Below are 25,971 nucleotides of genomic sequence, written 5' to 3'. Positions count from 1 at the left end.
GAGGAACCTCTACACTGTTTTCCTTAGTGGTTGTACTAATTCACCTTCCCAGTACCAGTGTATAAGAGTTATTTTCACCACATCCTCAGAGGTGAGGGTTTTTATGTATAGGTACAATAAAGAGGCTCCTTTATTAGTGTTTAATCTGTCATTAGTATAGAAGAAAGTTCCAATAATTCATTAGTGCTATAGTTTGGATCCTGAGTGTACCCCAAAGGTCCATGCATTAAAGGTTCAGTCCCCAGTATGGTGCTGCTATTGAGAGGGAGTGGAATCTTCATGAGGTGGGGCCTTGTGGGAGGTCCTTATGTAATTGGGGACATGCCACTGAAAGGGACAGTGGGACCCTAACCACTCCTTTCTCTTTTGCTTCCTGTCTGTGAAGTGAGCAGTTTGCTCCACCAGGCTCTTCCAGCAATTGTCATCTGGCACCCCACCAAAGACCTGACAGGCCCATCAAGGACTAGAGCCCGTAAAACTATGAACCAAAATAAACTGTTCTCTTCATAAACTGGTTACCTCAGGTATTTTGTAATAGTGATGAAAAACTGACTAACACACTTGAGGATTAAGGACCTACAGAGAGGCCCAATTATGTGGTAGATCTATATTTATTTATTTATGTTTTGAGGAACATAAATAAACCTCAAATTGAGAAATGTTTCCAGTCTATTGATACCCTCAGTTAGGGAAGCTCAGAAGTCATTTAACACAAATACTTACAGGATGATGGTCACTTTTTATACCTCCAAAGAAATTATAGAGCTAACAGTTAAAGCCTGCTGAATATTCTCATTTCCCCAGAAAGGCAATCTGGAACTTTGAAATCATACATCTTCCATTTAATACATGGAGGTGAGGCTTTGTGTTCACAGCACCTTTGCAAGCTCCACTAGGAACTCAAAATTCAAATACACTGAGAATCACATCAATCACAGCTGATAAAATTCTGGCTGAGTTTCCAGAAGGTCTCTGATGTGTGCCCTCCTCCCAACCTCCTTAAGATATCTTCTTTCTAAACCAGTCACCAAGTTACACAAATCCATATTTGAATTGGCTGCTGGCTGGCATTTTGAAAGCCAGCTTCTCTATGTAAATGCAACACTCAAATGAAAAAATCTAGCAACTAGTTGCACATCTTACAGTCAGAACATATTTTAGTTAAAAGGGATATGAATCAAAACATTCATAAAATCTAGGTTATGCATTTCCTTGTCTGCTTTCAACTTTATTTGTATCTCTCTCTCTCTCTCTCTCTCTCTCTCTCTCTCTCTCTCTCTCTTAACTTTTTGGGAGAAATTCACCTACTAAACTTAGTATGTGGCATGAACAATTTTTTTAGCTACCTTTATACCCATGTATATTTTAAAATCAGAGCAAAACAAGATATTTATCAACATATTATTTAATCTTAATAAAATCCTGACAGTTAACAATATCTTGCACTTGTTACATTGTAGCTTTGATACAAGGAGCTTAACATTCACACACACACACACACACACACACACGCACACGCACATGTATGCACATACACATGCACCATTCAAAAATACTACAGTTGATGAAAGCATCTATAATAACAAATGGTAATAAGTATACTTCAATTATAAGACCTACTTCACCCTTCTTACAACACTGCACTCTGCACTAGCAATAATTTAATAATTAGAGCTATCAGAATAGTAAAAAATCTTTTAAAATAATAAATAATATTTTGCAAATATATAAATCTTGAAAATGAAGACATTCAAGCAGTGTTCATATGCTATGAATGCCAGCTTGACCTTAATACAACTATATATATATATATATATATATATAAAGACTTATGCAGTACCTCTCTTCTGAGTGTCTCTGAACACCTCTGTTCAGGAGTAAACATATGAAACTTAGAAACTTATTAAAAATAAACCTCAAAGGAGACTCATGACAATTATTTCATTCCTTATCACTGGAATTAGTTCTCTGCTGTGGCCATTGGCACAGTTTTGTAAGCATAAGGACCAGCTCTCACCACTGAGAACAGCCTGGCTCTGACCCTGCAGAAACAGCTAAAGGCAGGGAGAAATTCTACTCCCAGAGTCTTCCTTTCCTTAAGAACTATGGTTATTCAGAGAGATGAGGCATCTGCTGGCATTGGCATGTGACCACTATGGTGATCTGTCCCGGTGAGCGCAGTGAAGCAAAAGATCTGGACATCACCAAGGACAGTGCCTTCTGTTCCAGGCACAGGAGGATTGTGATCTCCCCATGGCCTAGGAATGGGTCATGGGTCCCCCATCCATGGCCAACTGGTCCACCAGTCAAAGGCTAGTCCCCTTCTATACTCAGGACTCAGTCAGCATATGAATCTACTCCCTTCTGCATCTCAAAATCCCTAAAATGAGAAACAAGGGCCCTCATTATATCCATAGTAATCCTGATGTCAACTTCCAGAATTTCACTAATTCAATATTTTTTCTCAAAAGACCCCCAAAACTTCTAACTAAAGAAGAAAACATGTACAGAAATGTACACAGATCATATATGCACAGCTCAATGAGTTTTCACAAATTTTACATACCGTGCAACCAGGAACCAATCAAAATTGAGTTTGTTAGGGTGGTTTTTTTTTTTTTTTTCTGTAGTTGTAGATGGAGAGCATGTCTTTATTTTATTTGTTCATTTTTTTATGCAGTGCTAAGGATCAAACCCAGTGTCTCAAACATGCTAGGCAAGTGCTCTGCCATTGAGGTACAGCCCAGCCCTCAAAATAGAATTTTTAATAGAAACACACAGGGTCTGTTTAGCCTCACTAAAATTGGCAAGGCTGACCTCCAAGCAAGTACTTTCTGTGGCCTTCCTATACCTTGCAAAACAAGTTCAGCTGTCAACACCTTTTGGCTTTCCCACCCCTGCCCAGTCAATGTCTTTTAATAAGGAGGCTGTGAACAGAACTGTAAAGCCTCAGGTTGCCAATCCCTACCCTCACCAACCCTCCCACTGTTTTATGTGGTGGGAATCATAATGTAATGGCATTTGAAAAGATCCTAAGAATTATTCTGATCTGGCCATGCCAAGAGAGCACATGGTCTGTTATATAATTTTAAAAAAAATTTAATATCTTCTCATTATCTGAAAATACTTTTTTTGTGTTTAAAAGTAGTCATGGAAGTCTTCTGTCTTACTCCATTTTCTGCTACTTTAGCGGAATACCACAAACAGGGTAATTTATAAAGAAATTTATTTGGGTTGGGATTTTAGAGGCTGGGAAGTCCAAGAGCATGAGACGGGCATCTGTTCAGTGTCTGGCGAGGGCCTTCCTGCTGCATCACATCATGGTGGAAGACATCACATGGCAAGAGAGCACCAGCTTGCTAGCTCAGGTCTCTCCTCCTCTTCTTTTAATTCCAAAGCTATCGTCAGGACTCTGACCTCATTACCTCATCTAATCTTAATTACCTCTCAGACGCATCACTCCGAACACATTAACATATGAGTTTGAGGATGAAGTTTCCAACACAGGAACATTGGGTGTGGGGGACACATTCAAACCACAGCACTCTCTCAGCTTTGCTTCTTAAGCTTTTTCTAAAATCTAACTTTTGAATCTTCTATTTCTTCCTATTGCTAGACTGTGTTAAAGTACCCAGGTATTCATTAAAAAAAAAAAAAAAACAGATCAGGAATTAAAATCCAGGTAACTATTTGTAGTGTGACTATGTCCACATATGAAAGTCAACACATATCTCCAATGGAAAATGACCAAGAGCAGTTCCTTCATAGCTTCGCTAACATCTTCAGAGGTGTGTTGTAGGGATGTTTTTAAAGGGCATGCTTTCATCCATGGATGTGAATATACACTCAGACAATACATTAATTGGACAAAACCAACATTACTTTTCCTTTCCAAATCACCCTCCACCCTACCCCACTCTGCTCATGTGCTGTGTGACTGACCTATACGCTCAGCTCTTTAGCTTCTGGTTGGGTTTGGCCATTGGATGCCCTTGCAGAGATCAGAATAAAGGAGGAGAGTGAGAGTAAGGTATTTGTCCCCTAGCTTCCTCCCTGGTAATGCCCCCAGGCTAGCTCTATCCTTCTATAGAGAAAGCTGCAACTTTTTCAAGGTAACTTTTTAAGCAGAACTCAGTCCTCCTGGGTTCCTGTAAATATGACTTTTCTTAGTTCTTCTGGGTCTAGGTGTGTTAACAACTTTACAGTTACCAGCCCTAGGGTAGTATATGGTTCTCGTTGTTTCCTTACATCACTGACACCTTTTTATTTTATTAAACCCGCTGAAATTATCCTAATTTGAGCAGGTTATCTGTTGTTTATTTGTTTTTTGTGTGTGTTTTTGTAGGAAACTTGACTGATAGAGGAACACCTCTTGCCTCAGAACTTAGAGTTCCCTATACATTTAACAAATATGGATGTCCATTTTGACCTTTAAAAATATGTTCCTGAATCATGCAAATATGTTTTTGAATTGGAGTTCATGGTGATGAATCAAAAATGAGAAAGGGAATAAAAATGGAACTTGGATTCTCTTGGCTAAGACCAAATGTAGCATTAACTTGTAACTATCATCAAGATCTGCCTACAAATCACAAGAACACTTTCCCTAAAACAAGAACATTTCCCTAAAACACAAACCCCTTTCTGACATTCTCTAGCACTGAGATTTTATGTTCATTTAAGTTTTAGGAATGTATTTTCATTTTAATCCATTAATGACTCAGGGCTTCAGTCCATATAATAAAGCAATATTTTTAAAAAGACTTGAAAGAAAGTGAGAAGTGCTGTGTGTGGTGGTATATGCCTGTAATTCCAGTGACTCAGGAGCTAAGGCAGGAGAATTGCAAATTTGAGGCCAGATTCAGCAATTTAGCAAGGCCCTAAGCAACACAGTAAGACCCTGCATCAAAATAAAAATAAAACTGGGAATGTAACTCAGTAGTAGAGCACCTCTGAGGTTCAATCCCTAGTATAAGAAAAAAAGAAAAAGAAAGAAGGAACGAAAGAAAGAAATCAGGAAGCAAATCCAGTCTCCAAGTAGCTAAAGGTCTGACCATTTAGGTCAGAGAGCAATCTGTTCTGTTTTGAGATCCTCCCAACTCCCAACTGCTTTGTAAACTGTCAAGCACCAAATAACATAATTATACCATGCTTCAGAGGGTTAACATAATTTTTTATATTACGAACCCTTGGATTATGGCATCATACAAAAGAACATTGCTTCAGAAAGAGATGTGAGAGGCATTCCAGGTCCAGTTCTTCCACAATTCGTTTGGGTCATTCTGAACAAGTCACCTAATCTCTCCAGCACTCAGTTTTGTTTTGTTTTTCATCTATGAAATGAAGTGGGGTGGATGTAACTTCTCAAGATTTGTGGTTTGTTTGTTTTGTTTTAAACCAAATTATTATAACAACGAATTTAAAAATTCCTCCTACAGAATCAGGAAGTCATAGCCTCCTTGATTGTTTTCCACAATCAAAAAACTTCTTGTAGGTGGGAGTTCATAACCCACTTGAATCAAAGTGTGGAATATGATATGTCAAGAAATTTGTAATGTTTTGAACAACCCACAATAAAAAATTAAAAAAAAAAAAAAAAAAAAAACTTCTTGTAAAAGTTTTACATTTCAGGATAAAAATTTCAAGCTAGCTTAATTTTTTTTGTCAATTAAAAAAAAATGTTTATTTTGCTGGATGGGATGGCACATGCCTGTAATCTCAGATACTCCGGAGGCTGATAGAGGAGGATCACAAGTTGGCAGCCAGCCTCAGCAATTTGGTGAGACCCCGTCTCAAAATAAAATAAAAGGGCTGGGGAGGTAGCTCTATGATAGAGCATTTGCCTAGCACGCAGAAAGTCCTGGATTCAATCCCTAGAATGATGCAATAAAAAGAAAAAATAATATTTTAATATAAAAATGTTTCATAATACTCATCAATATATGAATCTTAAAAATGTGCTAATCCCTTTATCCAGCAATTCTTTTTTTGAGATGAGGTCTCACTTTGTTGCCCAGGCTGGTCTCAAATTCTTGGGCATAAATGATCTTCCTGACTCAGCCTCCTAAGTAGCTGAAACTATAGACGTGTGCCCCTGTACCTGGCTTTATCCAGGAATTTCTACTTTCAGAATTATTTTAGAAAAATGCCCCATGTGTATACAAAAATTCATGTAAGAAATGTTAACTATTGGCTTTTTCTGCCAGACTGAAAAATGAGAAATACTGTAAGTCTCTCTCAGTAGGTGACATTCACTCTAGTAAGTCCACACTGTAAAAATGGTATGTCACTCAAGTTGCTGTAAGCAATCAATTAATATGAAAAAACATTCATGGTACATTTTTAGGTGAGGAAGAAAAGTTAGGAAATAATATTTATAATGATCTTATTTGTGTTTTTAAAAATATAATTATGACACAATGTGTGTTTTTAAGTATATTTTGCTAAATCCTCAAGTTTATCAAAGCATTAGAAAAGATCTAAATTGAATTCAATTCAATTGTTGAAAATTGCCACTGGTGGGGAAAGGAGCAGTTGAGGTGTCATCATAGAAGACTAATTTTCCCCCTATGCAGTTTTGTACTCTTTAATTTTTTCCCTCAAATATTTCACTGAATTTAATATGCTAACTATTTTAAGATTTAACATTAGATCATGTACCACTAAAGGAGAGAAAAACTGCTAGTAAAACTATGAGACACCATTAGTTTCAAAATACATTTCCATGGTAGCTATGTTAAATGTAAAACAGAAGTGTATGTGTGGATCAATAAAATACAGTATACTCTTTAGAAATTTTACAATATAGGGAAAAAACTACCATTGGCACTCTAGGAACATGCATTACATTTTATGTACCCAATTTTTGACATTTGACCTAATGATGACATTTGACCATCAAATGGTCCTTTTTGTTTAGAATCTAATGTACATCTAGTCTTCTTTGATCTGTGTGGTTAATTCATTACTTCACTCTGCAGTATCTCAGTACTTTGCAAAGGGCCCTATGTATCACGATAACCAAAATGTTCTGCATTTTCCTACCTTATCAACTTTACCTTGATCCCATCCTTATATTCTAAGCATTACCAACATGATCAAGTGTGAGATGACTGAAATGACAGATGAGTTCTAAATTCTGTCACTCGGATCAATAGAGCCATTGAATCAAATAAATACCAAGACATTAATCCCTGTGATATTTTTCAAAATTGACCCTATCAAGCTACCAATAGCAGCTCTTTGGAAATAAACTAGGGAACTCATTTATTTACTCACTTACCATTTCAGCATGATATTCACCATATTTTTCTAGCTTGATCTTAATATTTCCCTCTAGCTCACGCTTTCTTCACACAATATTTAAGGGGATATTTCAAAGACTGAGTTCAAGTTAAGATTGCCTCTTTGTCCTTCATCTTTGTGTCCTTTCACCTTATTGTAGATGAAAAAATTTTTAAAAAGTTACCATTACTCCTTTTAAAATGATTGCATGATTGTTTTAAAATAATGAATATTTCTTATTATAATCCTTAGGTTTTCCATTTGGTTTATTATTGGTTTAAAATAGCCCAAGGATAACAAAGATGAGTAGAGGACAATTTTTAAAGCAAGAAAACAAAGAACAAGAGATATTCTTGGTGTCAAGGCATCACAATGATCAGAAAACATTTAAAACATTTTTCTGTCAACATCTCTTTAATGTACATCTCAGACACCTTAGCCTGAAGGAAAGAAAATTTAGAGCAGAAATGCTTTTCGTGATCATCAGAAAAAAGTTAGGAGAAACTTCTCAGAAAGCTTTTGCCTTTGGATTTTTTCTTAGAGATGAGACTCATATTTCCAGCTCAAATCGCTGTGGGTTGGAGGTACATTGTGAGTATTGGAAGAAAAACAAGCAATAGACAAAGGTTTTTTGTTTTGTTTTGTTTTTGCTTCTAGAGTTAAAAATCTTTTGTAAAACAGTTCCCTCTTCACTCTCAAAGAAGTGCACCACACACATGTGTTTCTCTCAAGGATTCTGAAAAGGCCAAACATCCAGACTTAAGGTCCAGACGCTGATACCTTGGTTAGTATGTACAAAATAACACAGTCATTGATCATATCAGAAAGTAAATGGCATATGGTGGCATTTGTATCCCAATGGAAGAAGTTGCTCACCAGAAAATGGAATCAAATTTTGGATGTGAAAAAACCTTAGACATTTTCTAATCAACCTTTTTCACTTTGTAGGAAGGAAAAATGAGCATTAAAGAGACTAAGCGACTTGCCCAAGGTCACTGCTAATAAGTAGCAAAGACCAAAACCTCCAACTCCTAGTGTTCTTTCAATCATCTCTCCTGACAGCTTTTCCAAAACAAAATACAATGAACTAATCATAAGGGTTCAGGAGATAAATACACACTTTTATCTGTCAATAGGTATAATAAGATTTTTGGAAATCTCTGTCAAAAAAAACATGTGAAAATAAACCAAAGTTCTGTATGGGAATATAAGACCCTGTAAAGAAAGGGTCTTGTTTAGTTCCAAAAAAATAAAGGCATAATTATTATATGTATAATATAATATTTTTCTATATTTTAAGGGTTCACACATATTAACTAACTTAATATCCAAAACCACACAAGATGTAGATTGCATCATTACTGGCATTTTGAAAATGAGGAAACTAAGGCACAGAGAGTTTAAGAAATGTCCTTAGGGCCACAGGTAAGAAGGAGAAAGTCAGGACCCAGGCCTTGACAATTTGGCATTGAGTCTCCACTGTTAATCACAACACCATTACACTACATTATTGTTTCATGATACAAAGTATGAACGTGCACTTGACATTTTCTTGGCTGACAGACATGCTCACTAGAAGATAAAATTTTTAAAGTCCTATGAAGATTTAAAAAGATTGAGAAACACTTCTAACTACAACCTTATCATTCACCAAAATTTCAGCAAAGTTTCTGGTAGAGTAATAACACCAAAAGTCACAATCTTTTTCCTAGATGATGCTCAAGCTAAAAAGAAAAAAGAGATTAAGACATAATTGGAATAAAAAGGATACAATCAGAAAACTGTTGTTCATAAACTACGCAATCAAGTCACAAAATCAATAAGTGGCAGTTACCAATATTCATATTGGGGTATATCCTCATCTCAATTCCATTGAATACAAAGGCTAAAAGCAAATCCAAAATATTCTGTTTTAAATGTTAAGGCTCTTCAATATTTCTGATAACAGATTAAAAAAACAATATTCAGGAAGTGCTTGTAGTGTCTCATCATTTAAGAAAGGAAAATATTTATAACTAAAACATTTATGTTATAAAAATATATAAATGTAGAGCAAGAACAAGTATCTATTTAGATCTCAAAAATTATCTCATGTGCTATCTGGGCTACCTTCTTTTGACAAACCAATAAGTGTTGTAAAAATAGCAACACAGTTTTATCTTGGACTCATATTCTTCAAAGTCTTAAAAGTTCAAAGTCCAAGGCATAAAAATCTACAACTCCCAATCTGTTGTCATCATTTTATATTAACTGTAAACTCCTTCAGTGTGCCCACTCAGCTCTGGCCTCCTAGTGCCCTGTCCTCCACACGAGACCCAGGCATTCACTCCACGTATCCTTTCAGGGTGGAAGATGAGAGCTGCTGTCTTCACAGCCCCATGCCTGAACGCACCTAAATCAGCCCAATTTAGAGCAGAATACAGAGCCCACATCTGAAGAGATTCCTTGAACAATTCTAACTGAATTTCGTGGGTATGCAAGCTCATGACTTGATGATTATCTGAAAGGACAAGTGAGAGAGAGAAGAGAGTGAAAAATGAAAACCAATGCAGTTATGTCCTCTAGTCCCCTGCAGGTGGCTTTGTTTATCTATATAAGGGATATTAAAGGGAGATGGTAAACAGAATGACAAGAACTGTCCACACAGAAATAAGGTCCAAGTTGAACTTGACGGCAAGGGAAAAGCTAAGGTGACGGAAATCCTCCTCACTATCTCCCTAAAAGAATGGTTTTGTGCAGTTACTACGACTTTCCCATAAAGCATCCTGTGCCTCGGAACAATGTAATGTTCATGGAGGACGTACAGACGGAATCTTGGGACCATATTCTAAAATCCTGGACTGACTTTTGTAATCCAAGAACTCCACAGGAAGAGGATATACAGAAGTACCCAGGGAAGGGTGAGGATTGGTCCTCATACTTCCCTATGTCACTCGGAAGTGGAAAATTAAGAAGATAGCACAAAGATGGATGACCCTGGAGTGCCAAACTCGTGGTTTCTGGTCATATTTAAGGAGTTTCTCCCCTTAGTTCCATGACAATTCCATGTGGAAAACATTTTAATATATATTTTAGAGAACCATCATTTCTAAGAATTGATTGAAGAAAAAGTTCTGTTCATCATTTACTTCACAGACCCTAGCTAAACACCAAAATAGCTTAGTGGAGTAAAACAAATTGACTTTCTCAGTCAAATTCCTTACACAAACCATGAGTGGCATTTGGTTTACTTCTCTAGTTAGTGATGCCCATAAACAGGCTTTGTATTCTTTTACGGACCAGTCCTCACTCCCTATATGTAGGCCGTGAAGACTTTCAGACTCCAGAAGGGATGCTCTGATCCACCAAACCAAAAACATTTCTTGTCTTGTTTCCAAAAGGAATCCAATCCTTAATATCCCTACAGTGTTTTTCTGAAGGCCGTTGAATACATCAATCCTTCCGTTTGAAGTTTATTCTCCTCCCTAACAAGCACAAGGACATGTCTTCATATTTAAAATAACTTTATTATATCTTTGAAAATAGCAAGCCTTCATTCTCTTGTGGATACATTGCCTTTCAACCCTCTTGGGTTTCCTTCTTCACATCAAAGGCAGTTAATTTTCCCTCTCCAAAAGCTCTACAGTAGAAATCTCCAGCTTAGCATTAATCATAAGTTAGCAAAATATGAAGCATGTCTACAGATGAACATGTATAATGTTCCAAGTATACAGTGTACATGCATGTGTGGGTGCACAGACATTTAAACAAACACACATAGTAACACAGTTTATAGAAAATGAATAGTTTAAATAATTAAAATGTAGTTATCCATATTATAGTATACAGGTACACAAAAATTTAAATATGTGCTTTTATACATGCATTCAGATATTACATTCATGTTAAAATCTGTAAAATCTACCTTCACTTTTAACTTTTACATCTGTAAGATTTCTGACAGTATTATGGCTCCTTCCTATGGTTGAAAACATTTAAGGAATATATTTTCCTCTATAGTAAATGCCCTGAAATATGATATGATCATCCTTTTCAATGAAATAGATCAGGTCTTTCCTTCTAAATACTTTAGTATTTAAACATTTGGAAGGGAAGCAATTGTGTCAGAGAAATCAACCGCTAATTTTATGTGCAGCAAACCCTGGCTTCTCTTTACAAGTAAGAATCTCTTTCCTTCAAGTTGCTCAAAATCCCAGAAGAGCCATGTAGGAGCTTTAAATTTTGCAATGCGTCGCCTCCCAGGCCAATCCTAGAGTATTATGCTCACTATTTTATCATGTAAGAACAACATTTAACAGACTAGGATGCAACAGCAGTAGCCGGTTGTGAACAAACTATTTACATATTGTGCACTAAGTCTGAAAGCAATAGTTAACAGTAAACAGAGACTATTTCTGGGTGGTGGGTTTCAGGTAACTCTTCTGCTTCTCTGCTTCTCCCATGTATCTCTATAAAACATCCCTCCTGTTATTTGTAAAATAAACCTATTGAATAAAAAAAAAGAAATCTATTCCTAGAATGATTCCACAAACATAGAAATACACAATGAATCCATTTATAAAACATGTACACCGAGGAACAGGTCTACCGGAATCCACTGTGAATCAGACAAAAATAGTGTCCATTGGTGGCTTAGTCAGTCAGTGAAAAACCTTTTGGCCTCCAGGGCCTGTATTAAGACACACTGGGGACAGTAAAGATAGAACAGGGCAACACTTATGCAAAAGTCAAGAAAAATAATCTGTGCACAACCCATCAGAACTGCCTGGTCTCAGTATGGACTCATCTGGACCACACACTCCTTATCCATATAAAGGTAACAGAAGATGTGCCACTCTGCATGGAATCTGTTCCCAGGGAAAACCTTGCTGTGGGACACTGAATGATCTTTTATATTACCTTATAATTCTGAATCATGCCAATTCTTAGCTACCCTAGTGGAACTGAGAGCAGAAATTACCAGACTTGCCCAAAAAAGGCTCCACAGGACTAAGAAATCTAAAATGCCACACTCAAGTGTGTTCCAGCATTTTTCCAGTTCTTCTCTTTGTATAGACAGTGTATGAAATACAGAAGTTAAAGGCTAACATTTAGGGGATTAGGAGTGCAACATCTACCTGCAGACCAGACTCTTAAGGAAAACCTCACATCACAGACCGAATCTCTCTCCTACTGTGGGAATAGGGGGTGCTAACAGTGTATAATAATGCTTTATTCTTACTTAGCATAAAATCTCAGTCCCTAGGTGAGATTGTCTTATTACAGGCTTACTGTGTGGACACATGAATATAATCACTTATCACATGCTAACCCTCACACACCCCACCATGATATTTCCAACAGCACAGAGTTGGTAGGATGTATGTGGACGACTTCCCAAACCCCCTCCCAAAGGAAGTGCCATACTCAGCTCTTAGTGCCTCTATATTCTCGGGCTGCAGGTGGCCATCTGAAAGAAGCCTCTCCACACCTATCTACCAGACCTGCGCCGAGTGATTTGCTTCAATCTGGACAAACCCCACACTTACAGCCATAAATGCATTGGCACTGAGAAAGGCTGTTGAGGATGTGGCACTCCAGGTGTGGCTTTATCTGTTACTTCACCGGTTCAGCTATTTAGGCCTAGTCTTCTCCATTGGCTTGAAGCTCTGTTCACACCATCTTGGGTAACACATCACATTATTCTTCCTTATAAAAACAAATAAACTCAAATGAGCATTCAGAGTCAGTTCACCCCTCCGAACATCTCTGTCTTCCCCTCTTGATTTATGAGACATGGTTTCGATCCCACCCCAGAAAGCTTCCCATATAAACCAAGTCTCTCAACTGAGGGTTGGCCAAATGCTTTCCTCCACTCCTCAGGCTGCCCACTTTCCTCACCTCTGCAGATGTGCACAGCCCCAGGATCTCAGCCTGCTGGCCACCACTGAGTCACCAGGAGCACAGCACTGCAGTACCTAGCACTACCCACATCAACTACCACCGCGACTCAAGTCACTGCAATCTGCGCTTCCCACCCTACGGGAAAATTCAGCTGCCCTATGAAGCTGGACCAAAAAGAAAAACAAATGTTTTCATACTTATAATGGCTCCCCTCTGAACCAGTGTGTCTGAAATTTATACAGTTCTAGAGAACAAGGAGCTGGATACATTAGTTCCTAGCCGACTCTCTGCTCATAACAGCTGTTCACACAGGCATTTCTGAAATAAGTCCAATCCACTTCAGTGCGATACACTGTCCAAGTTTAAAATCCATGGTCAAAAATAAAACTTACAATTCAATAAGGCATCACATGTTTCATAACTGAGTGTGGAGACAGGGTGTAAGAAATAATCAGGCCTCCTGCATAACCCAGTCAGGGAAGCTGGTTACCTGAACTCCTATAGTTGCTTTTGCCATTCCCCCACCCCACCTGCAAGTGTGGACCTTCTTGATTTCAGCCACCAATGTTTCAGACTACAGTCCCTTGAAATAAACTGACAGTCTGATCATTTACAAGAACATTGGACAACATGCAGACAGACTTTGCGGAAACAGAGTTAGAGTTAGAGCTAACACAGACAGGAAGGAAAAATGGAATGCCTTATCAGAACTAGGATTTCTGTCTTCCATGGGTTGCATACCTCATTTGAAACATACGTCTGCATTGACGTATACCATAGGTTTTTGTTGTTGTTGTGTTATAATCTGTTTATTGGGTGGTTTAGTCAGAGAATCTTATATAACACATTCTGGTTTTGAATGTAGCAACATGCATGGCATTGCACTCATATAAAATTCAGACCATCCACAGAATGTCCCATTAACCACCCAGAGTCAATCTACCTTGCAAGGTTTCTATGTAACTGATAAAAACAGGTACTACCACCACCAGCAATAGTAAGAAGAAAAAAGATTCAGCAATCAGCTTTACCCTATATTCAAAAGCTAGCATCTCATGGTATGGTTTTAGGGAACTCAGAAAACCATTTCATCCTGATTTTAATATTACATGAGCCTGACCTATGAGGAGAAAACAGTCCAGTTTATTAAGCCCAAACACACGTGAGCCGACTTCAGTCTTCCAGGGTAGAGTATGGAAACACTGCCTACTGCCTCTGCACTAGGGTGCTGTGTGACTACAACCCTTGCATCTGATTTCCTTAACAAAGAAGCAGTAGATCTGCACTGCTTGTTTGGCCAGAAAGAACATAATAATACAGCTACAGCTTAGTAACTTCCATTCATGCTAGCTCAACAAACAATGTGTATTATATAATGAATGAGTCTTTTCTATGAACCCTGCTATTGGAAAACACAGGCACTTTCTGCATAGTTTAAAGCAGTCTACGAGGAACAGTTACCCCTTGCGAGATCAAACGTGGACCAGGTAACAGAAATACGAACAGCCCACACTCTTAGATGCCTTTGCTATCACTCTAATTTCCTTTTTGCTTGACAGTACATAATTTTAGTTAACTGCAAACTGCACAGAGAACATTTACAAAGCAGCCAGCAAGCACCCGAATGATGTTGGCTTTCAGCTCCATATTCCCTGCGTTGCCTAAGAAATGGGGGGCGGGGGGGGGGAGTGGGAGGAGGAAGAGGAGGGGAGAGGGAATCAGCTATCTATGAAATACTTACAGCCTCCGAGTCTTCAATTCCATGCAGGTACAAATTGTCATACATGGAGGTCTGATAATCCAGAGCACCTCTCTTAAGGCAAAAACAAAACTGCTGCAGAAACCACAGCTAGAGCTAAAAGAGAAAAGGCCTGTTTGGAAGAGCTGCGCCTGCCTTATCAATTCCTGTGGATTTGCCAGGCAAGATGCTATTCATTCACATCACACAGGGTGAGGTTATCCCCAGAGGCAGTCCAGACCTGGCATTTTTATCTGCCTTCCCAATACAGAGCATAAAAAGCAAAACCCTTCCTTAACCACAGACTGGTGACTGAGCTAGGAAAGCGGCCTCTGATTGGCTCGGCTCCCCTGCTTCAGTCAGCTGAAGAGCGTTCCCTGGGAGAGTGGAGGGTGACTCGGAGCATCCTACCCAGCAAAGAGCTGCTTCCTGTTTCGCCTGTATTGTTAGTTCTACAATAAACAACTTATCCATATCCAAAAGGCTGCTTGGAATGTTTAGAAAGGCAGACTACTGAATACTCTAAACACAACCACTCATCTTCTTGATTTCACAATTGGAGGGCAGAGGGCAACGGAGTGATTTTATTTTGGGAGAATACTGTGTAAAGACGGGCAAACAGTTAATAATCTCTGACCAACATCTGAATTTAACAGATGTGATTTAAGTCAAAAGTGCCATAGGTCATACAGAATTTTTTTTTTAATTTAGTGAAGAAAAATTGAATAGGGTAAACAGATGGTAAGATTTCTTGTGGGAATTTCTATAGTAAAAGTTTTCAATATTCTCACTGAAGTATCTCTGCCTCCCTGGCAAGAAAATACCTCTGTGTTACAACTAGCAGTTTTAAAAGGAAGCCCCAAATCTCTCAACTTTTAGATGCAAAATTGTTGAAAGTCTCTTGAATTTGTTTAGCAACCTTTAGATAACAGCCAAAGTTTTTGCTTAAATCCATCATTCACTTTCCCATACATAAATCTTTAATAGCCCTAAAGTAACATTGATCTTTTCTCCCAACTATAACAAAAAAGTCCTACTCCCACGCCCTGCTCCTACCACACCATAACTCAGGTTGACTGAAGCCAGGTCCCATGTTGGGGTCACATGATACGAAGCTTCCCTAGATACTTATAGCTTTCTAGTCAACCAATAACAACCTCAGAACTCACTCTAAAAAAGTAGCTAAATTTGGAGGAAAAAAAAATAAGAAGTTGGTGTGGGGCAAAAAACATAATCTGAAGAAGCTGCATGAATTACTGGGGTAAGAAATGACCTAGAAACTCAGAGCCTCTGAGTCCAATATGGGCTTCTTCATTAACCAGTCACATGACTCTGGACCAGTCACCATCTCAATGGGCTTTCCTTCACCTGCAAAACTGGGGTAAGAAATAACTCAAAGAACTTTGCAAATCTAAAGTGCAACATAAACACTTGTCAATGACAACCCTGCTTTGTCAGCTGAAGGCATTGGCTGCAGTTCATGGGAGCTCAGCACAGGAGAGACTGGCTGGCCCTAGACCTAGGAAATGAGGCCGGTCCTTCTAGCCAGTGGCTTTAAAAAGTGTAAGCCTTAGAGGAATCAACCTGAGTCACAAAAAGCAAAACAAGACCTACCAACACTGAGAAAAGCACATTCTTCCAGGTCTGAGCTGACCTGCTAATATCTTTCAACCACAGCTGCACACCTTGAAAACAATATCGAGTCACTCTCAAATATAAAAGATGGTAGGGGGGAATCAGCTCTGCTCCAGAATCCCAAAATGATAGAGTTCACTCACGATGTCATCTTTAATGCTGTGCTTGCACAGAGGGAGGACTGCAGAACAGGGTGATGAAATCAACAGGCGCTACCTGTTGACAACTGTGTGTGTTAGAACAAAACCCTGCCCAGGTGAAATTTTAGCTTCTCTTGCCCCCATACAGAGAGAGGGCTGGGTCAAAGGATTTGTGAGCTCAAATTCATATATCAGATTCTGTTGTTTTAATTAACTCTCTAATTACAGACGTACAAAGTTTTAGCCAGAATCTATAGATACTTGAGATTAGAAGGTCTTTTATTCTCCTTAAATTCTCCAGATCATTTCTTTACTTTACCACTTCAATTGAGAGTATAGATATTTCCTAATTATTTTAAAATGGGAATCAATTAAAGAGAGATGAAAGAGGCAGTCCTCTGTTGTCATTCACCAAGATGAGAGAAATTGTACCTGCTGGGAAAATTGTGCATGGCTCAACTCCTTTCCAGCATTTGGCTGCCTTGGAGGGCTCCCTGGTTAATGTAAGGGTAGAAAGGAAGTTCTTAAAGAGTAGGGGCCTGTCTTAGGATATACTAATACACACAGACAGTGAGTCTGATTCAGGGTAGGATGCTAGCAGGGAGGTACCAGATCAAACACAGCAGCTGAGGTTACCCCTTGCAAACCTACACCCAGCTCCTCAAGAACAAGAACTGATGTGTAGCAGGAGCAATCTGTCTCTGACCACTTCCCAGGAACACAGAAAAATGCTGGGCTCAAAAACACAAACTGTTAGGGAACCAGAGAAGTCACCTCATCCAGCCCTTTTCATACCCAGAAAGAGTCGGCTCAGTGGTGGAGTACTTGTCTAGTGTGCATGAGACCCTGGGTTCCAATTCCAGGGGTGGAAAAACAATGTAGAAGGAATTTTTAAAAAAGCCATATCTTTTATACAACTTGAATGTTCCTTCCCCACTCCTTTCTTGCTATAGCTTTCAAGATAAGGGAGGAGGGAGAGAGGGCATATTCCCCAGAGGAATTTGGTGGAATATAGAAAGGTGACCCTTTTCCTTCCCATTCCTTTCATTCCCAAAACTGTCTAATCAAAAATCATTTGGTCGCACTTGCAGACAGCTAAAAATTAAACAACATATTGAGAAGTCTGCCACTAAGGTCTGGATCTATACAGAGTGAGCATCACACCTACAGATCACCTTAAGGTTTTAACCCAATGCTCAGGCTCATGCTAGAGCCCAGAGGAATCCCAGTAACAGTTCTGGATCTCCCCAAAGGAACTCGGAGGAGTTCCCAGAGAAGTAAACGCAGAACTCTGGAAGGATCTCAGAACTGGCCACCTCTGTCCCAAGATTCTCTGCACTGAGACACAACTGAGAACTACTGAGAGGTTACTGAGAGCCTCCTATTTCAGATCACCTCAAATCCTCAGGTTTTGGTGCAAAGGCCCCATGATTCCAACAGGTTCAAGTTCCAAGGGCCAAATTTCAAAGGAATTACACTCCACCGCAGCAAGAGATAGAAAAGCAACCAAGGAACTGGCACACTCTTGGTTTTGACTGTAAGGCTTCAGTTGAGTGAGGGGTCAAGAGGAGGAGGAAGAAAGCACTCCATCCCCTGATCTTCTCCTATCTAGACCAAAGTGAAAACAAGTCTGAAAACCCTGCGGCTCACCTTGTGTCGGTGTTTCCGTCACCAGGTAGCCTCGAACACTACATAACCTCAAGGAGACTGCCTCCAACTCTGAGGTCACTCTCTTGACTATGTTTCTGACCCATTTCCTTTCAAGTCATCTCTCATTACAATCCACGATTCAGTCAAAAGACGCTGTAAAAAGTCATTGCCTGTATGATTCTGTCTATAATGCCCACACAATTCTTGTCAGGAGATTATCCTTGCAATTTGACAAATGTCTCAGCTGACCTCAGTTCAATGGAGGAACGGCGTGGCTCTCAACAATTCAGGAAAGCTTTATTTGGTATTGCAAGGCAACATTACTTTCAGTTAGTCCTTGTTGGCTTCAAACTTAGAAATAAGGAGTTCATTTTCCTCACCTTGCTCTGGGCTATGCGGTACAGCAAACCACAGTGGACTCAACAACAAAATACAAAGCTCAAGTATTTCTCTTTTCCGTTTGTTTGGAAAGGGAAAAGAAGAGGGACAGAAAAGTCGAGAATGAGATGATCACCTGTGAATTGTAGAGATCAAGACAAAAGGTGCAGATTTAAAAATGAAAAGGAATTTTGCTAACCAATTTTCTACCCAGATTTCTCTGGATTTTCCTTCTTCTAAGCCAGTATAGTTATGTATTCTATAGCAGGACTCTGAAAGTCAAGGAAAGAAGAGGCAAAGGGAAACAATGTTTGAATTTTGCAAAGGCTAGCCTTCCTGTTGGCTGTATGGGCTAGAACAGCCCAAGGCCTTTGTCAAGTCAGACTTGGGAATTATTTTCTCTTTGTTTAAATTTTACTAAGGGACCACAGTGTGCAAAATGATTTGCTTCTCTTCTGCTCTGCAAGTACTAGACTACACCTTTGCCTCTAGAAATGTGTGAAGCACTGCAAGTGTTAATAGCATTCCCTTGTTTCCTCCCGGATGACCCTCAGACAGGTAGTAGCAACAGGGCTGGGCAGACAAGGGAATGAAAATGAAATAAAGCAAAACCTGTAGACAATAGATTCCGCTACTAGTTCTCTGTTATAGTCCTCTGAGTTTGAATTTAGACCTCACTGTCTGGTTAGGCATGTCTTTGTGCCCCTCTGGGCTTCACATGTAACATGGCAAGAATCATAATTCCAAAATTAATGAGCTAACAGATGAAAGACAGAGGAAGTAGCAGGGAAGAACTGTTCTATTTGTTAAAGAAAGTAATACGGAGCCAGGGCTGCCTATGATGCCCAGCTCCGGGGACCCGTGCGCACTTTGTTCTATGGAAATGGTACTCTCGGTGTGTAGCAGGAATACTCTGGGGCAGGGTGATGAAGAGCAGGACCACTTCTCAGCTGTGTGAACCTCAGCAAACAACTTTGCCCTTCTGTATCTCCACTTCCTCATTTACAGAATCATTATACCAAAATTCTTGCACAGATTAAGTAGAGATATTAAAAAAAAATGCCCCAAAGATGTCTGATGGTGTGGTTCTTATTAGGTTCTCCTCCTAGGCTCTGGCCTGAACTCCTGGTACCCTTTGATTCTGGGGCAGGATGATACCCAGCACTTGCCCCTGATGCCAGCCTGGTCCTCTTGTACCTGCCTGGGTCCCTAGTTTCAGCCATCAGAGCTGAGTCCAGCACCCTGCCTCCTGCTGCCCTACTTAACTTCATGCCAGCTCCTTCCGGCTGCCTCCCAGCTTCATCTGGCCAGGCCGACTGCTCCTTATGCTAATGCTGGCATGCCTGCCCAGGCCTCCTCTGTCTCGGGACAACACCCTCCCCACAGCTCTCTGCATCTTTCTACCCTGCCTTGATGCTGAATCTCACACTGGCCTCTGCCATCACCTGGCCTCTGGCCTCCATCGCCCCCTCTAAGCACCCCTAGACTGCCCTATCCTGTCACAAGCCACAGCCCAGAAAACCGTCCTCATGAAAATCCTGTGACAAATGCTACTAATGGATGATACCAAGGAACTAAGCTGAGAGTGAAAAAGGCAGAGACAGAGAGACGGGAATAAAAGGGCAGAAACAGACAACCCTACAGACACTCAGAGGAAGACTGAGTATGTGGACTAACTCCGATCCTCCCTGCCATTCTCAATAGCTTCAGGAGAAAATAATACTTCATAATTCATAAAGGAGTGAGTGTAGGTAAGGTTAAAAAAAAATTGCCAGAAAATGACAGATCTCTCCCTGTGATTGACGTATTACTCAGAATCTCCTGCTCTCTGAAATTTCTGTTAAAAAAAAATAATAATAATACAAAAGCCAGTCTTTTGGCAAAAACATTCCAGAAAGCCACAGTTTTCATGCATGCCACACAACTTTATTTCCAAAATAAACCTAGGAGACGAGGCCAGCTGGTTTCCTCCCTGTTGCCCACATATCGTTTAAGCTCATGTCATCGATACTAATTTAACAATTAACTCTCAGTCAGTCGTTGACTGCTCCACAAAGCCACCATGCAGATGGGGGACAATGGGACCAGCAAGACATGGCTGCATCCCCTGGAAGCAGACAGGAGGATGGGATGGCAGCAACAATGGAGATCCTGAAAGACAGGGATTGAACCAAGGAGATGGTTGCCACCAAAGCTCTCACATTTGAAAGCTGGGGAGTAATTTGATTCCTTTATCTGCAAAGCTTCAGCAGGAGTGGGAGGCAGGAAAGGGGGAAGGAAGGGAACAGCTCCACTCACAGTACAGGGCAGAAATGAATCAGCTGCCAACTTACTACTTGGCCTTGGGCAAACCACCTCCCGCAAAGGTAGGACTCCTTCAGTCCCTGCCATTCCAAGTTTGCTCTAAAGAGTAAATGGTCTTGTTTGTTTGTTTTAAATATAAAATTTGTAAAATTTTTCTTTTCTATTTTGTTACTACTGTTAGAACAAAAATCAAGCTTTTCCCTTTCAGGAGAAGTTTTTCTTTTTGATTTGATGACACCATTAATAACAAGCCTCCAGAAGTGCTTCTTGAGTACCCAATGTCTCCACTAAACAGATATCACATGTGCTGACTCCTATTCAAAATCTCTCAATGGCTCCCCATTGCTCTTAGGTTAAAGACCCAAATCCTTGATGTGGCCTACAGGGCCCCAACATGGCTCTTCTTGCACCCTTATTTTGCTTGTCTCTCCCCTCTACAGACAACCTGGCCTTCTGGAACACATCACTGTCCCCCACCCCTGGGCTCTGTCTATTGTGAGCCCTTTGCCTAGACCCCTAACTCCCCACCAGCCCCCACGTGCACACATTAGAGATTGATGGATTCCTGCCTGTTACTTGAATGTGAGTCCTATGGGAAGAGAGACCAGGTAGCTTTTCACCACCATTACAATCCCTCTGCCTGGCAGAGTGCCTTGCACATGGATGGCTTTCCATAAATACATCAATAATTCATGATGGCCTTGAACTCCTTGGCTACGTCTGCACTTTGGCTGCCAAAACAGTGGAGTGACTAACAGAAAAGCTCGCAAAGTGAAATGTGGGTATTTTATGGAGCTAAGAAAACCTAGAACATGAGCATCCCTAGAGGGGCCTCACCAAATTGTTTCCATGCCCCGATTGGAAGATATAGATCCTGTTCAAATTCAAATTCTTACAAATTATATAATCTAGGTATGAGGTGGAGATATTATTTTAGTAACATCCTTATTTCAAAGAAAACACAGTTTACAAGGTGTCAATGGAAAACTTTTCGGTTGTTTGGTTTTGGTAATGGAGACAGGATGCCACAATCTTCCACATCTTTACACTTGGCATATGCTGCCCCCTCTGTCTAGAAGGCCACTACCTCCACTCTGCCACCCCTAACCATGACTTTTGCTATCTGGTGGTCTCATTTAAGACCTTCTTTAAGACCTTCCCTCAGACATTAGGTAGACCTTGTATCCAGCCATAGCACTCCGTTCTCCTGAACTACTTCTGCAGGGCTAACCACTCTAGAGTAATGCATCCGGGAGATCTGGTTCTTTCACAACAAGATCAACAGCTCAGAAGCAAGAACCAGGTCTTATTCGGCTTTCTATCCATATGCTTCATCCATAGAAGATCCTCAATAAATACCGGTTGCCAAGAACTGAACAACAAATATGAATAGTCACATTTGAGCTCTGATGTTCTTTCCTCCTCCATAATCCAGGCAGCCTCATTTAGAAGATGTTTGAGATCTTAAAGCAAGTCAACAGAGAAAAAAATAAGCTGGGGATCTGTAAAGTCGATTTTAGAGCTGCTGGGGATTTAGAAAACAAGAAAACAAACCACAGAAATGGAAAGGAATTAACTCTGGTCTGAGTTGGACTCATGTCCATTGGTAGGGGCTCTTCTTGGGTAGAATCTATGGGCAGAGAGGATATTGGTGGAGGATGGGTTGATGGTAGTCTTAGGGACTGGGATATTTCCCCACCAAAACTTGGAGGAATACCTAACTCCCTTAGGAAAAGAATGTCATTACCACACAAACCTCAGAGGCAGAAATTATGTCTGACTCATCTTGTAAATATATCCTTCTCTGATCCAGTGCCTATTGCAATAACTGAAAAACAGTAGCAGTTCAAAAAGCCAAGATAACCTCCATGATGGAAGATAACATTAAGGGGACCCTGTGTCAGCAAGAAAACAAAAATTGCAAACTCCAAAATCCTGAGATTAGAGTAGCAACACTCATTCTAGATTCTTCCTGACAGTGGAACCCTGTGAGATCAGTAGAGAATGGTGGTTTTGGTATACACTGCAAAGCATTGACTTCTCCTATATTGTATGTGGAAAAGATGATTAAAAGCCCTAGTACCCCTTCTCCCTTTCTTCCACTTAACAATAAGCCCAGTTTGCTCTCCAGTATTAGCAAAGCATATGACTCTTCAATAAAAAACCACACTTCACAGCATCTCTTACCACTAAATGTGACATTCCTGCCAACAGAACAAGTGAAAAGTATCATGTCCTAATTACCCTTAACATCCTTACTACATATTTTCTTCCCTATTTTCCTTTAGGCATGGTGCAAATGAACTAGCTTCCATCATATGATGAGGACCTTACACAGAGGATAAAGGATAAAGAAAGCTCTGCATTAATAAGTGATAAAGAAAGACATTTCCATTTTATTAGAGTAAATTTATTTGGGGATCTTTTGTTGAAGCAGCTCAACCTAACTAATACCAACTGCAGAAGTAACTAAAATATTGAGGTCATTAGAACAGGAATAAAGACAGCCAGAGAAATATGTCCAGAAGGCAAGAGCTGGACTCAGAAAGGGGCATCTCACTAGGTTAGTTTATGTCATTTCTTGTACTACTTCTTTCACAAAATGCTGTCAAGTCTAAGATGGTGGTCAATGAATCCCTACTAAAACATCATATTGCTATGTACATATTTAGCCTATTATTTTCTGAAACTAAAGACTAGGGGAGGAGAGGCTTGTAAGCTGCATGCATAAATACACTGCCAACTTTACACTGCTTTTTCAAAGCCCAAGTGAGGTTTAAAATTTAAGTAGACCAAAGAGAAAAATATTCACCACCTTTTAGCAAAAGCTCATAAGGATTTCCTCAGGAAGATTTGGATTTTCAATATCAATTTCTCTTAGATCCCAGTCTGTTTGGCCATTTCCTTTGCTGTATTGGATAGAAAATTGGTTGGAGCACTAAATCCAAAGTCTTTCTTCAAAAGGCACAAATGGAAACAAACTAAATTTCTTGATCTAAATTCCAATTCTCAAAAGTGATTCTTACATCAAATATTCAAGGAAAATAACAATCATTTCCATAGAAAATAGCATAAATTTGAAGACAAATAACATGTAGTTGTATTTGTAGAAAATAGAGGAAAATGAAAAACATAATCAGTAATCCCTTATATTTCATAGGCGTGTTTCATAAGTCCAAAAGCACAAACAAACTATAAGCTTTTGGAACACATACACACACACACACACACACACACACAAATACACACAGGGCTTTGCAAATTTGTTTGGCAATGCATTTTTCTTAATAACAGAAGGTGAATTCTTACATATTTAAGAAAGATGGACTGAAGAATTTAAAATAGCCATATCCAAATAAAAATTTAGCTGTTGTGTGCCTTAGAGCACCCTACCCTCACTGCATTTCTGAATTGTGTGGGAGGTAAGCTGCAAATACGACTTGACCCTCCCGTCTTGTATACTTCAGAAATCCATTTCCTTTTAAACTGGGAGCAACAACAGTATCACAATTTTCAAAAACAGTAGTTTAAACAAATTATTTCTAATAGTTCTTCTAAGTTCTTCTTTCAACACCAAATTAGCCTTAACTAAATATTCAACATTACCAGACAGTAAAGTAATAACAAGTCAGAGCAGAAGCGCTGTCAATTCATAATGCTCCTGCATTTCATGGGCTCCACTCACCACCCATTTAAGCCTACGGATCACATGCACACGGAGGAGCTGTTCACATGATTTGGAAATGTCAACATGCAACAAAAGAGAAACTAACAGACACTAACCATCCATTCCAGAAAGCATAGAGAAATTCATAAACACATTGTTATGACTCTCAGAATACTATAAGCAGGCATTAGGAAAAGGACTATTAGAAGTGAATGTTCAAATTGACCTAACTTAATGAGAAATTATGAACATTTCTTAACCAGAAATGTTCTGGTTCTGTAGGCTTTCTATTAAAGTGTCGAACTGAAAGACAATGTCAGGCACATGATTGATGGGCCTCAACGATCACAGGTTCACTTTTGAAAAAGACACCTACTAGAATAGTAAGCAATGTTAATCAACAAAGCAACTTTGGAAATCTTGATCCTATCCTCATCCAAGCAAAGCAGCTACCAAAAAAAAAAAAAAAAACGGGTAGAAGAATAGAAGGCCCAGAAGGAAATGGGATGACCCAACTAATTTCATAACCAGCTGAGTCATCTGTTTCCTTCCACATTCAGCTTTTGGTTTTTGTTGTTGTTGTTGTTGTTGTTTATTTTTTTATCTTTTTTTAATTTTCAGCAGACACAACATCTTTGTTTGTATGTGGTGCTGAGGATCGAACCCTGGCCGCACACATGCCAGGTGAGCGCGCTACTGCTTGAGCCACATTCCCAGCCCCATTCAGCTTTTGGTAGTTCACTTCATTTAACTATCTCATTGATGAACAGAAAATAATCAAAAAGACCTGAAGAGTTAGAAATCACAGAAAAGCTTCTAATGCTACACAACTCTGAAACCATAAAAGAATATAAAATATATTTTCCAATATATTCGTCTTCCATCTACCTGCCTCCTGGACCTCTACAACATATTTCTCACATTATTCATGTTTTATCATTCAATACACCTTCCACAAAACACGTGATTATGATCTAACCTCCTGCTGCTTTTTATGCTTCAAAGCAACTAAAGCATGTTTCTGGCCTACTGAAAATCTGCCCCCCAATTTCTCCCCCACCCCACAATCTTCTTTTCACAGATCCACTCTCTATAATGAGGTCCTTCAAAGCCAATTCTTCCACAAAGTTTTTGCCTTTAATGCATTTCCAATACATGTGTTTCCTTTTCTGGTTATAAAAATAAAATATGTGTTCTAAAAAGTGATATTGTAGAAAACTTGGGATATTCAGAAAAGTACAAAGAATAAAAAGTTGTAGTCTTATGACTAAAAGATATTATTGATTATTGTT

General features: G+C 39.4%; 1 protein-coding gene across 4 annotated transcripts in view; it reads right to left on the bottom strand.

Moving 5' to 3' along the window:
* Positions 1-25,971, bottom strand: part of Cacnb4 (calcium voltage-gated channel auxiliary subunit beta 4) — a 251,317-nt gene that overhangs the window by 118,673 nt on the left and 106,673 nt on the right. Inside the window, exons 1-2 of one of the 4 annotated variants that reach the window (XM_046426947.2) lie at positions 14,909-15,755; positions 12,813-12,972 (exon numbers count right to left, since the gene is read on the bottom strand). The exons of 2 other annotated variants lie outside the window; for them this stretch is intronic. In XM_046426947.2, the coding sequence (XP_046282903.1) occupies positions 12,813-12,818 (6 nt within the window). In that variant the 5' untranslated portion in view covers positions 12,819-12,972; positions 14,909-15,755. Of the gene's footprint in view, positions 1-12,812; positions 12,973-14,908; positions 15,758-25,971 lie in introns of those variants that run through there. One more of the 4 variants, XM_058573508.1, reaches the window with a different exon arrangement.

The sequence above is a fragment of the Marmota monax genome, unplaced genomic scaffold (assembly GCF_021218885.2).
Source record: "Marmota monax isolate L192 unplaced genomic scaffold, Marmota_monax_Labrador192_F-V1.1 WCK01_AAM20220418_F8-fsc00048, whole genome shotgun sequence".
Classification (NCBI taxonomy): domain Eukaryota; kingdom Metazoa; phylum Chordata; class Mammalia; order Rodentia; family Sciuridae; genus Marmota; species Marmota monax.
This window is presented reverse-complemented; position numbering and strand designations above follow the sequence as displayed.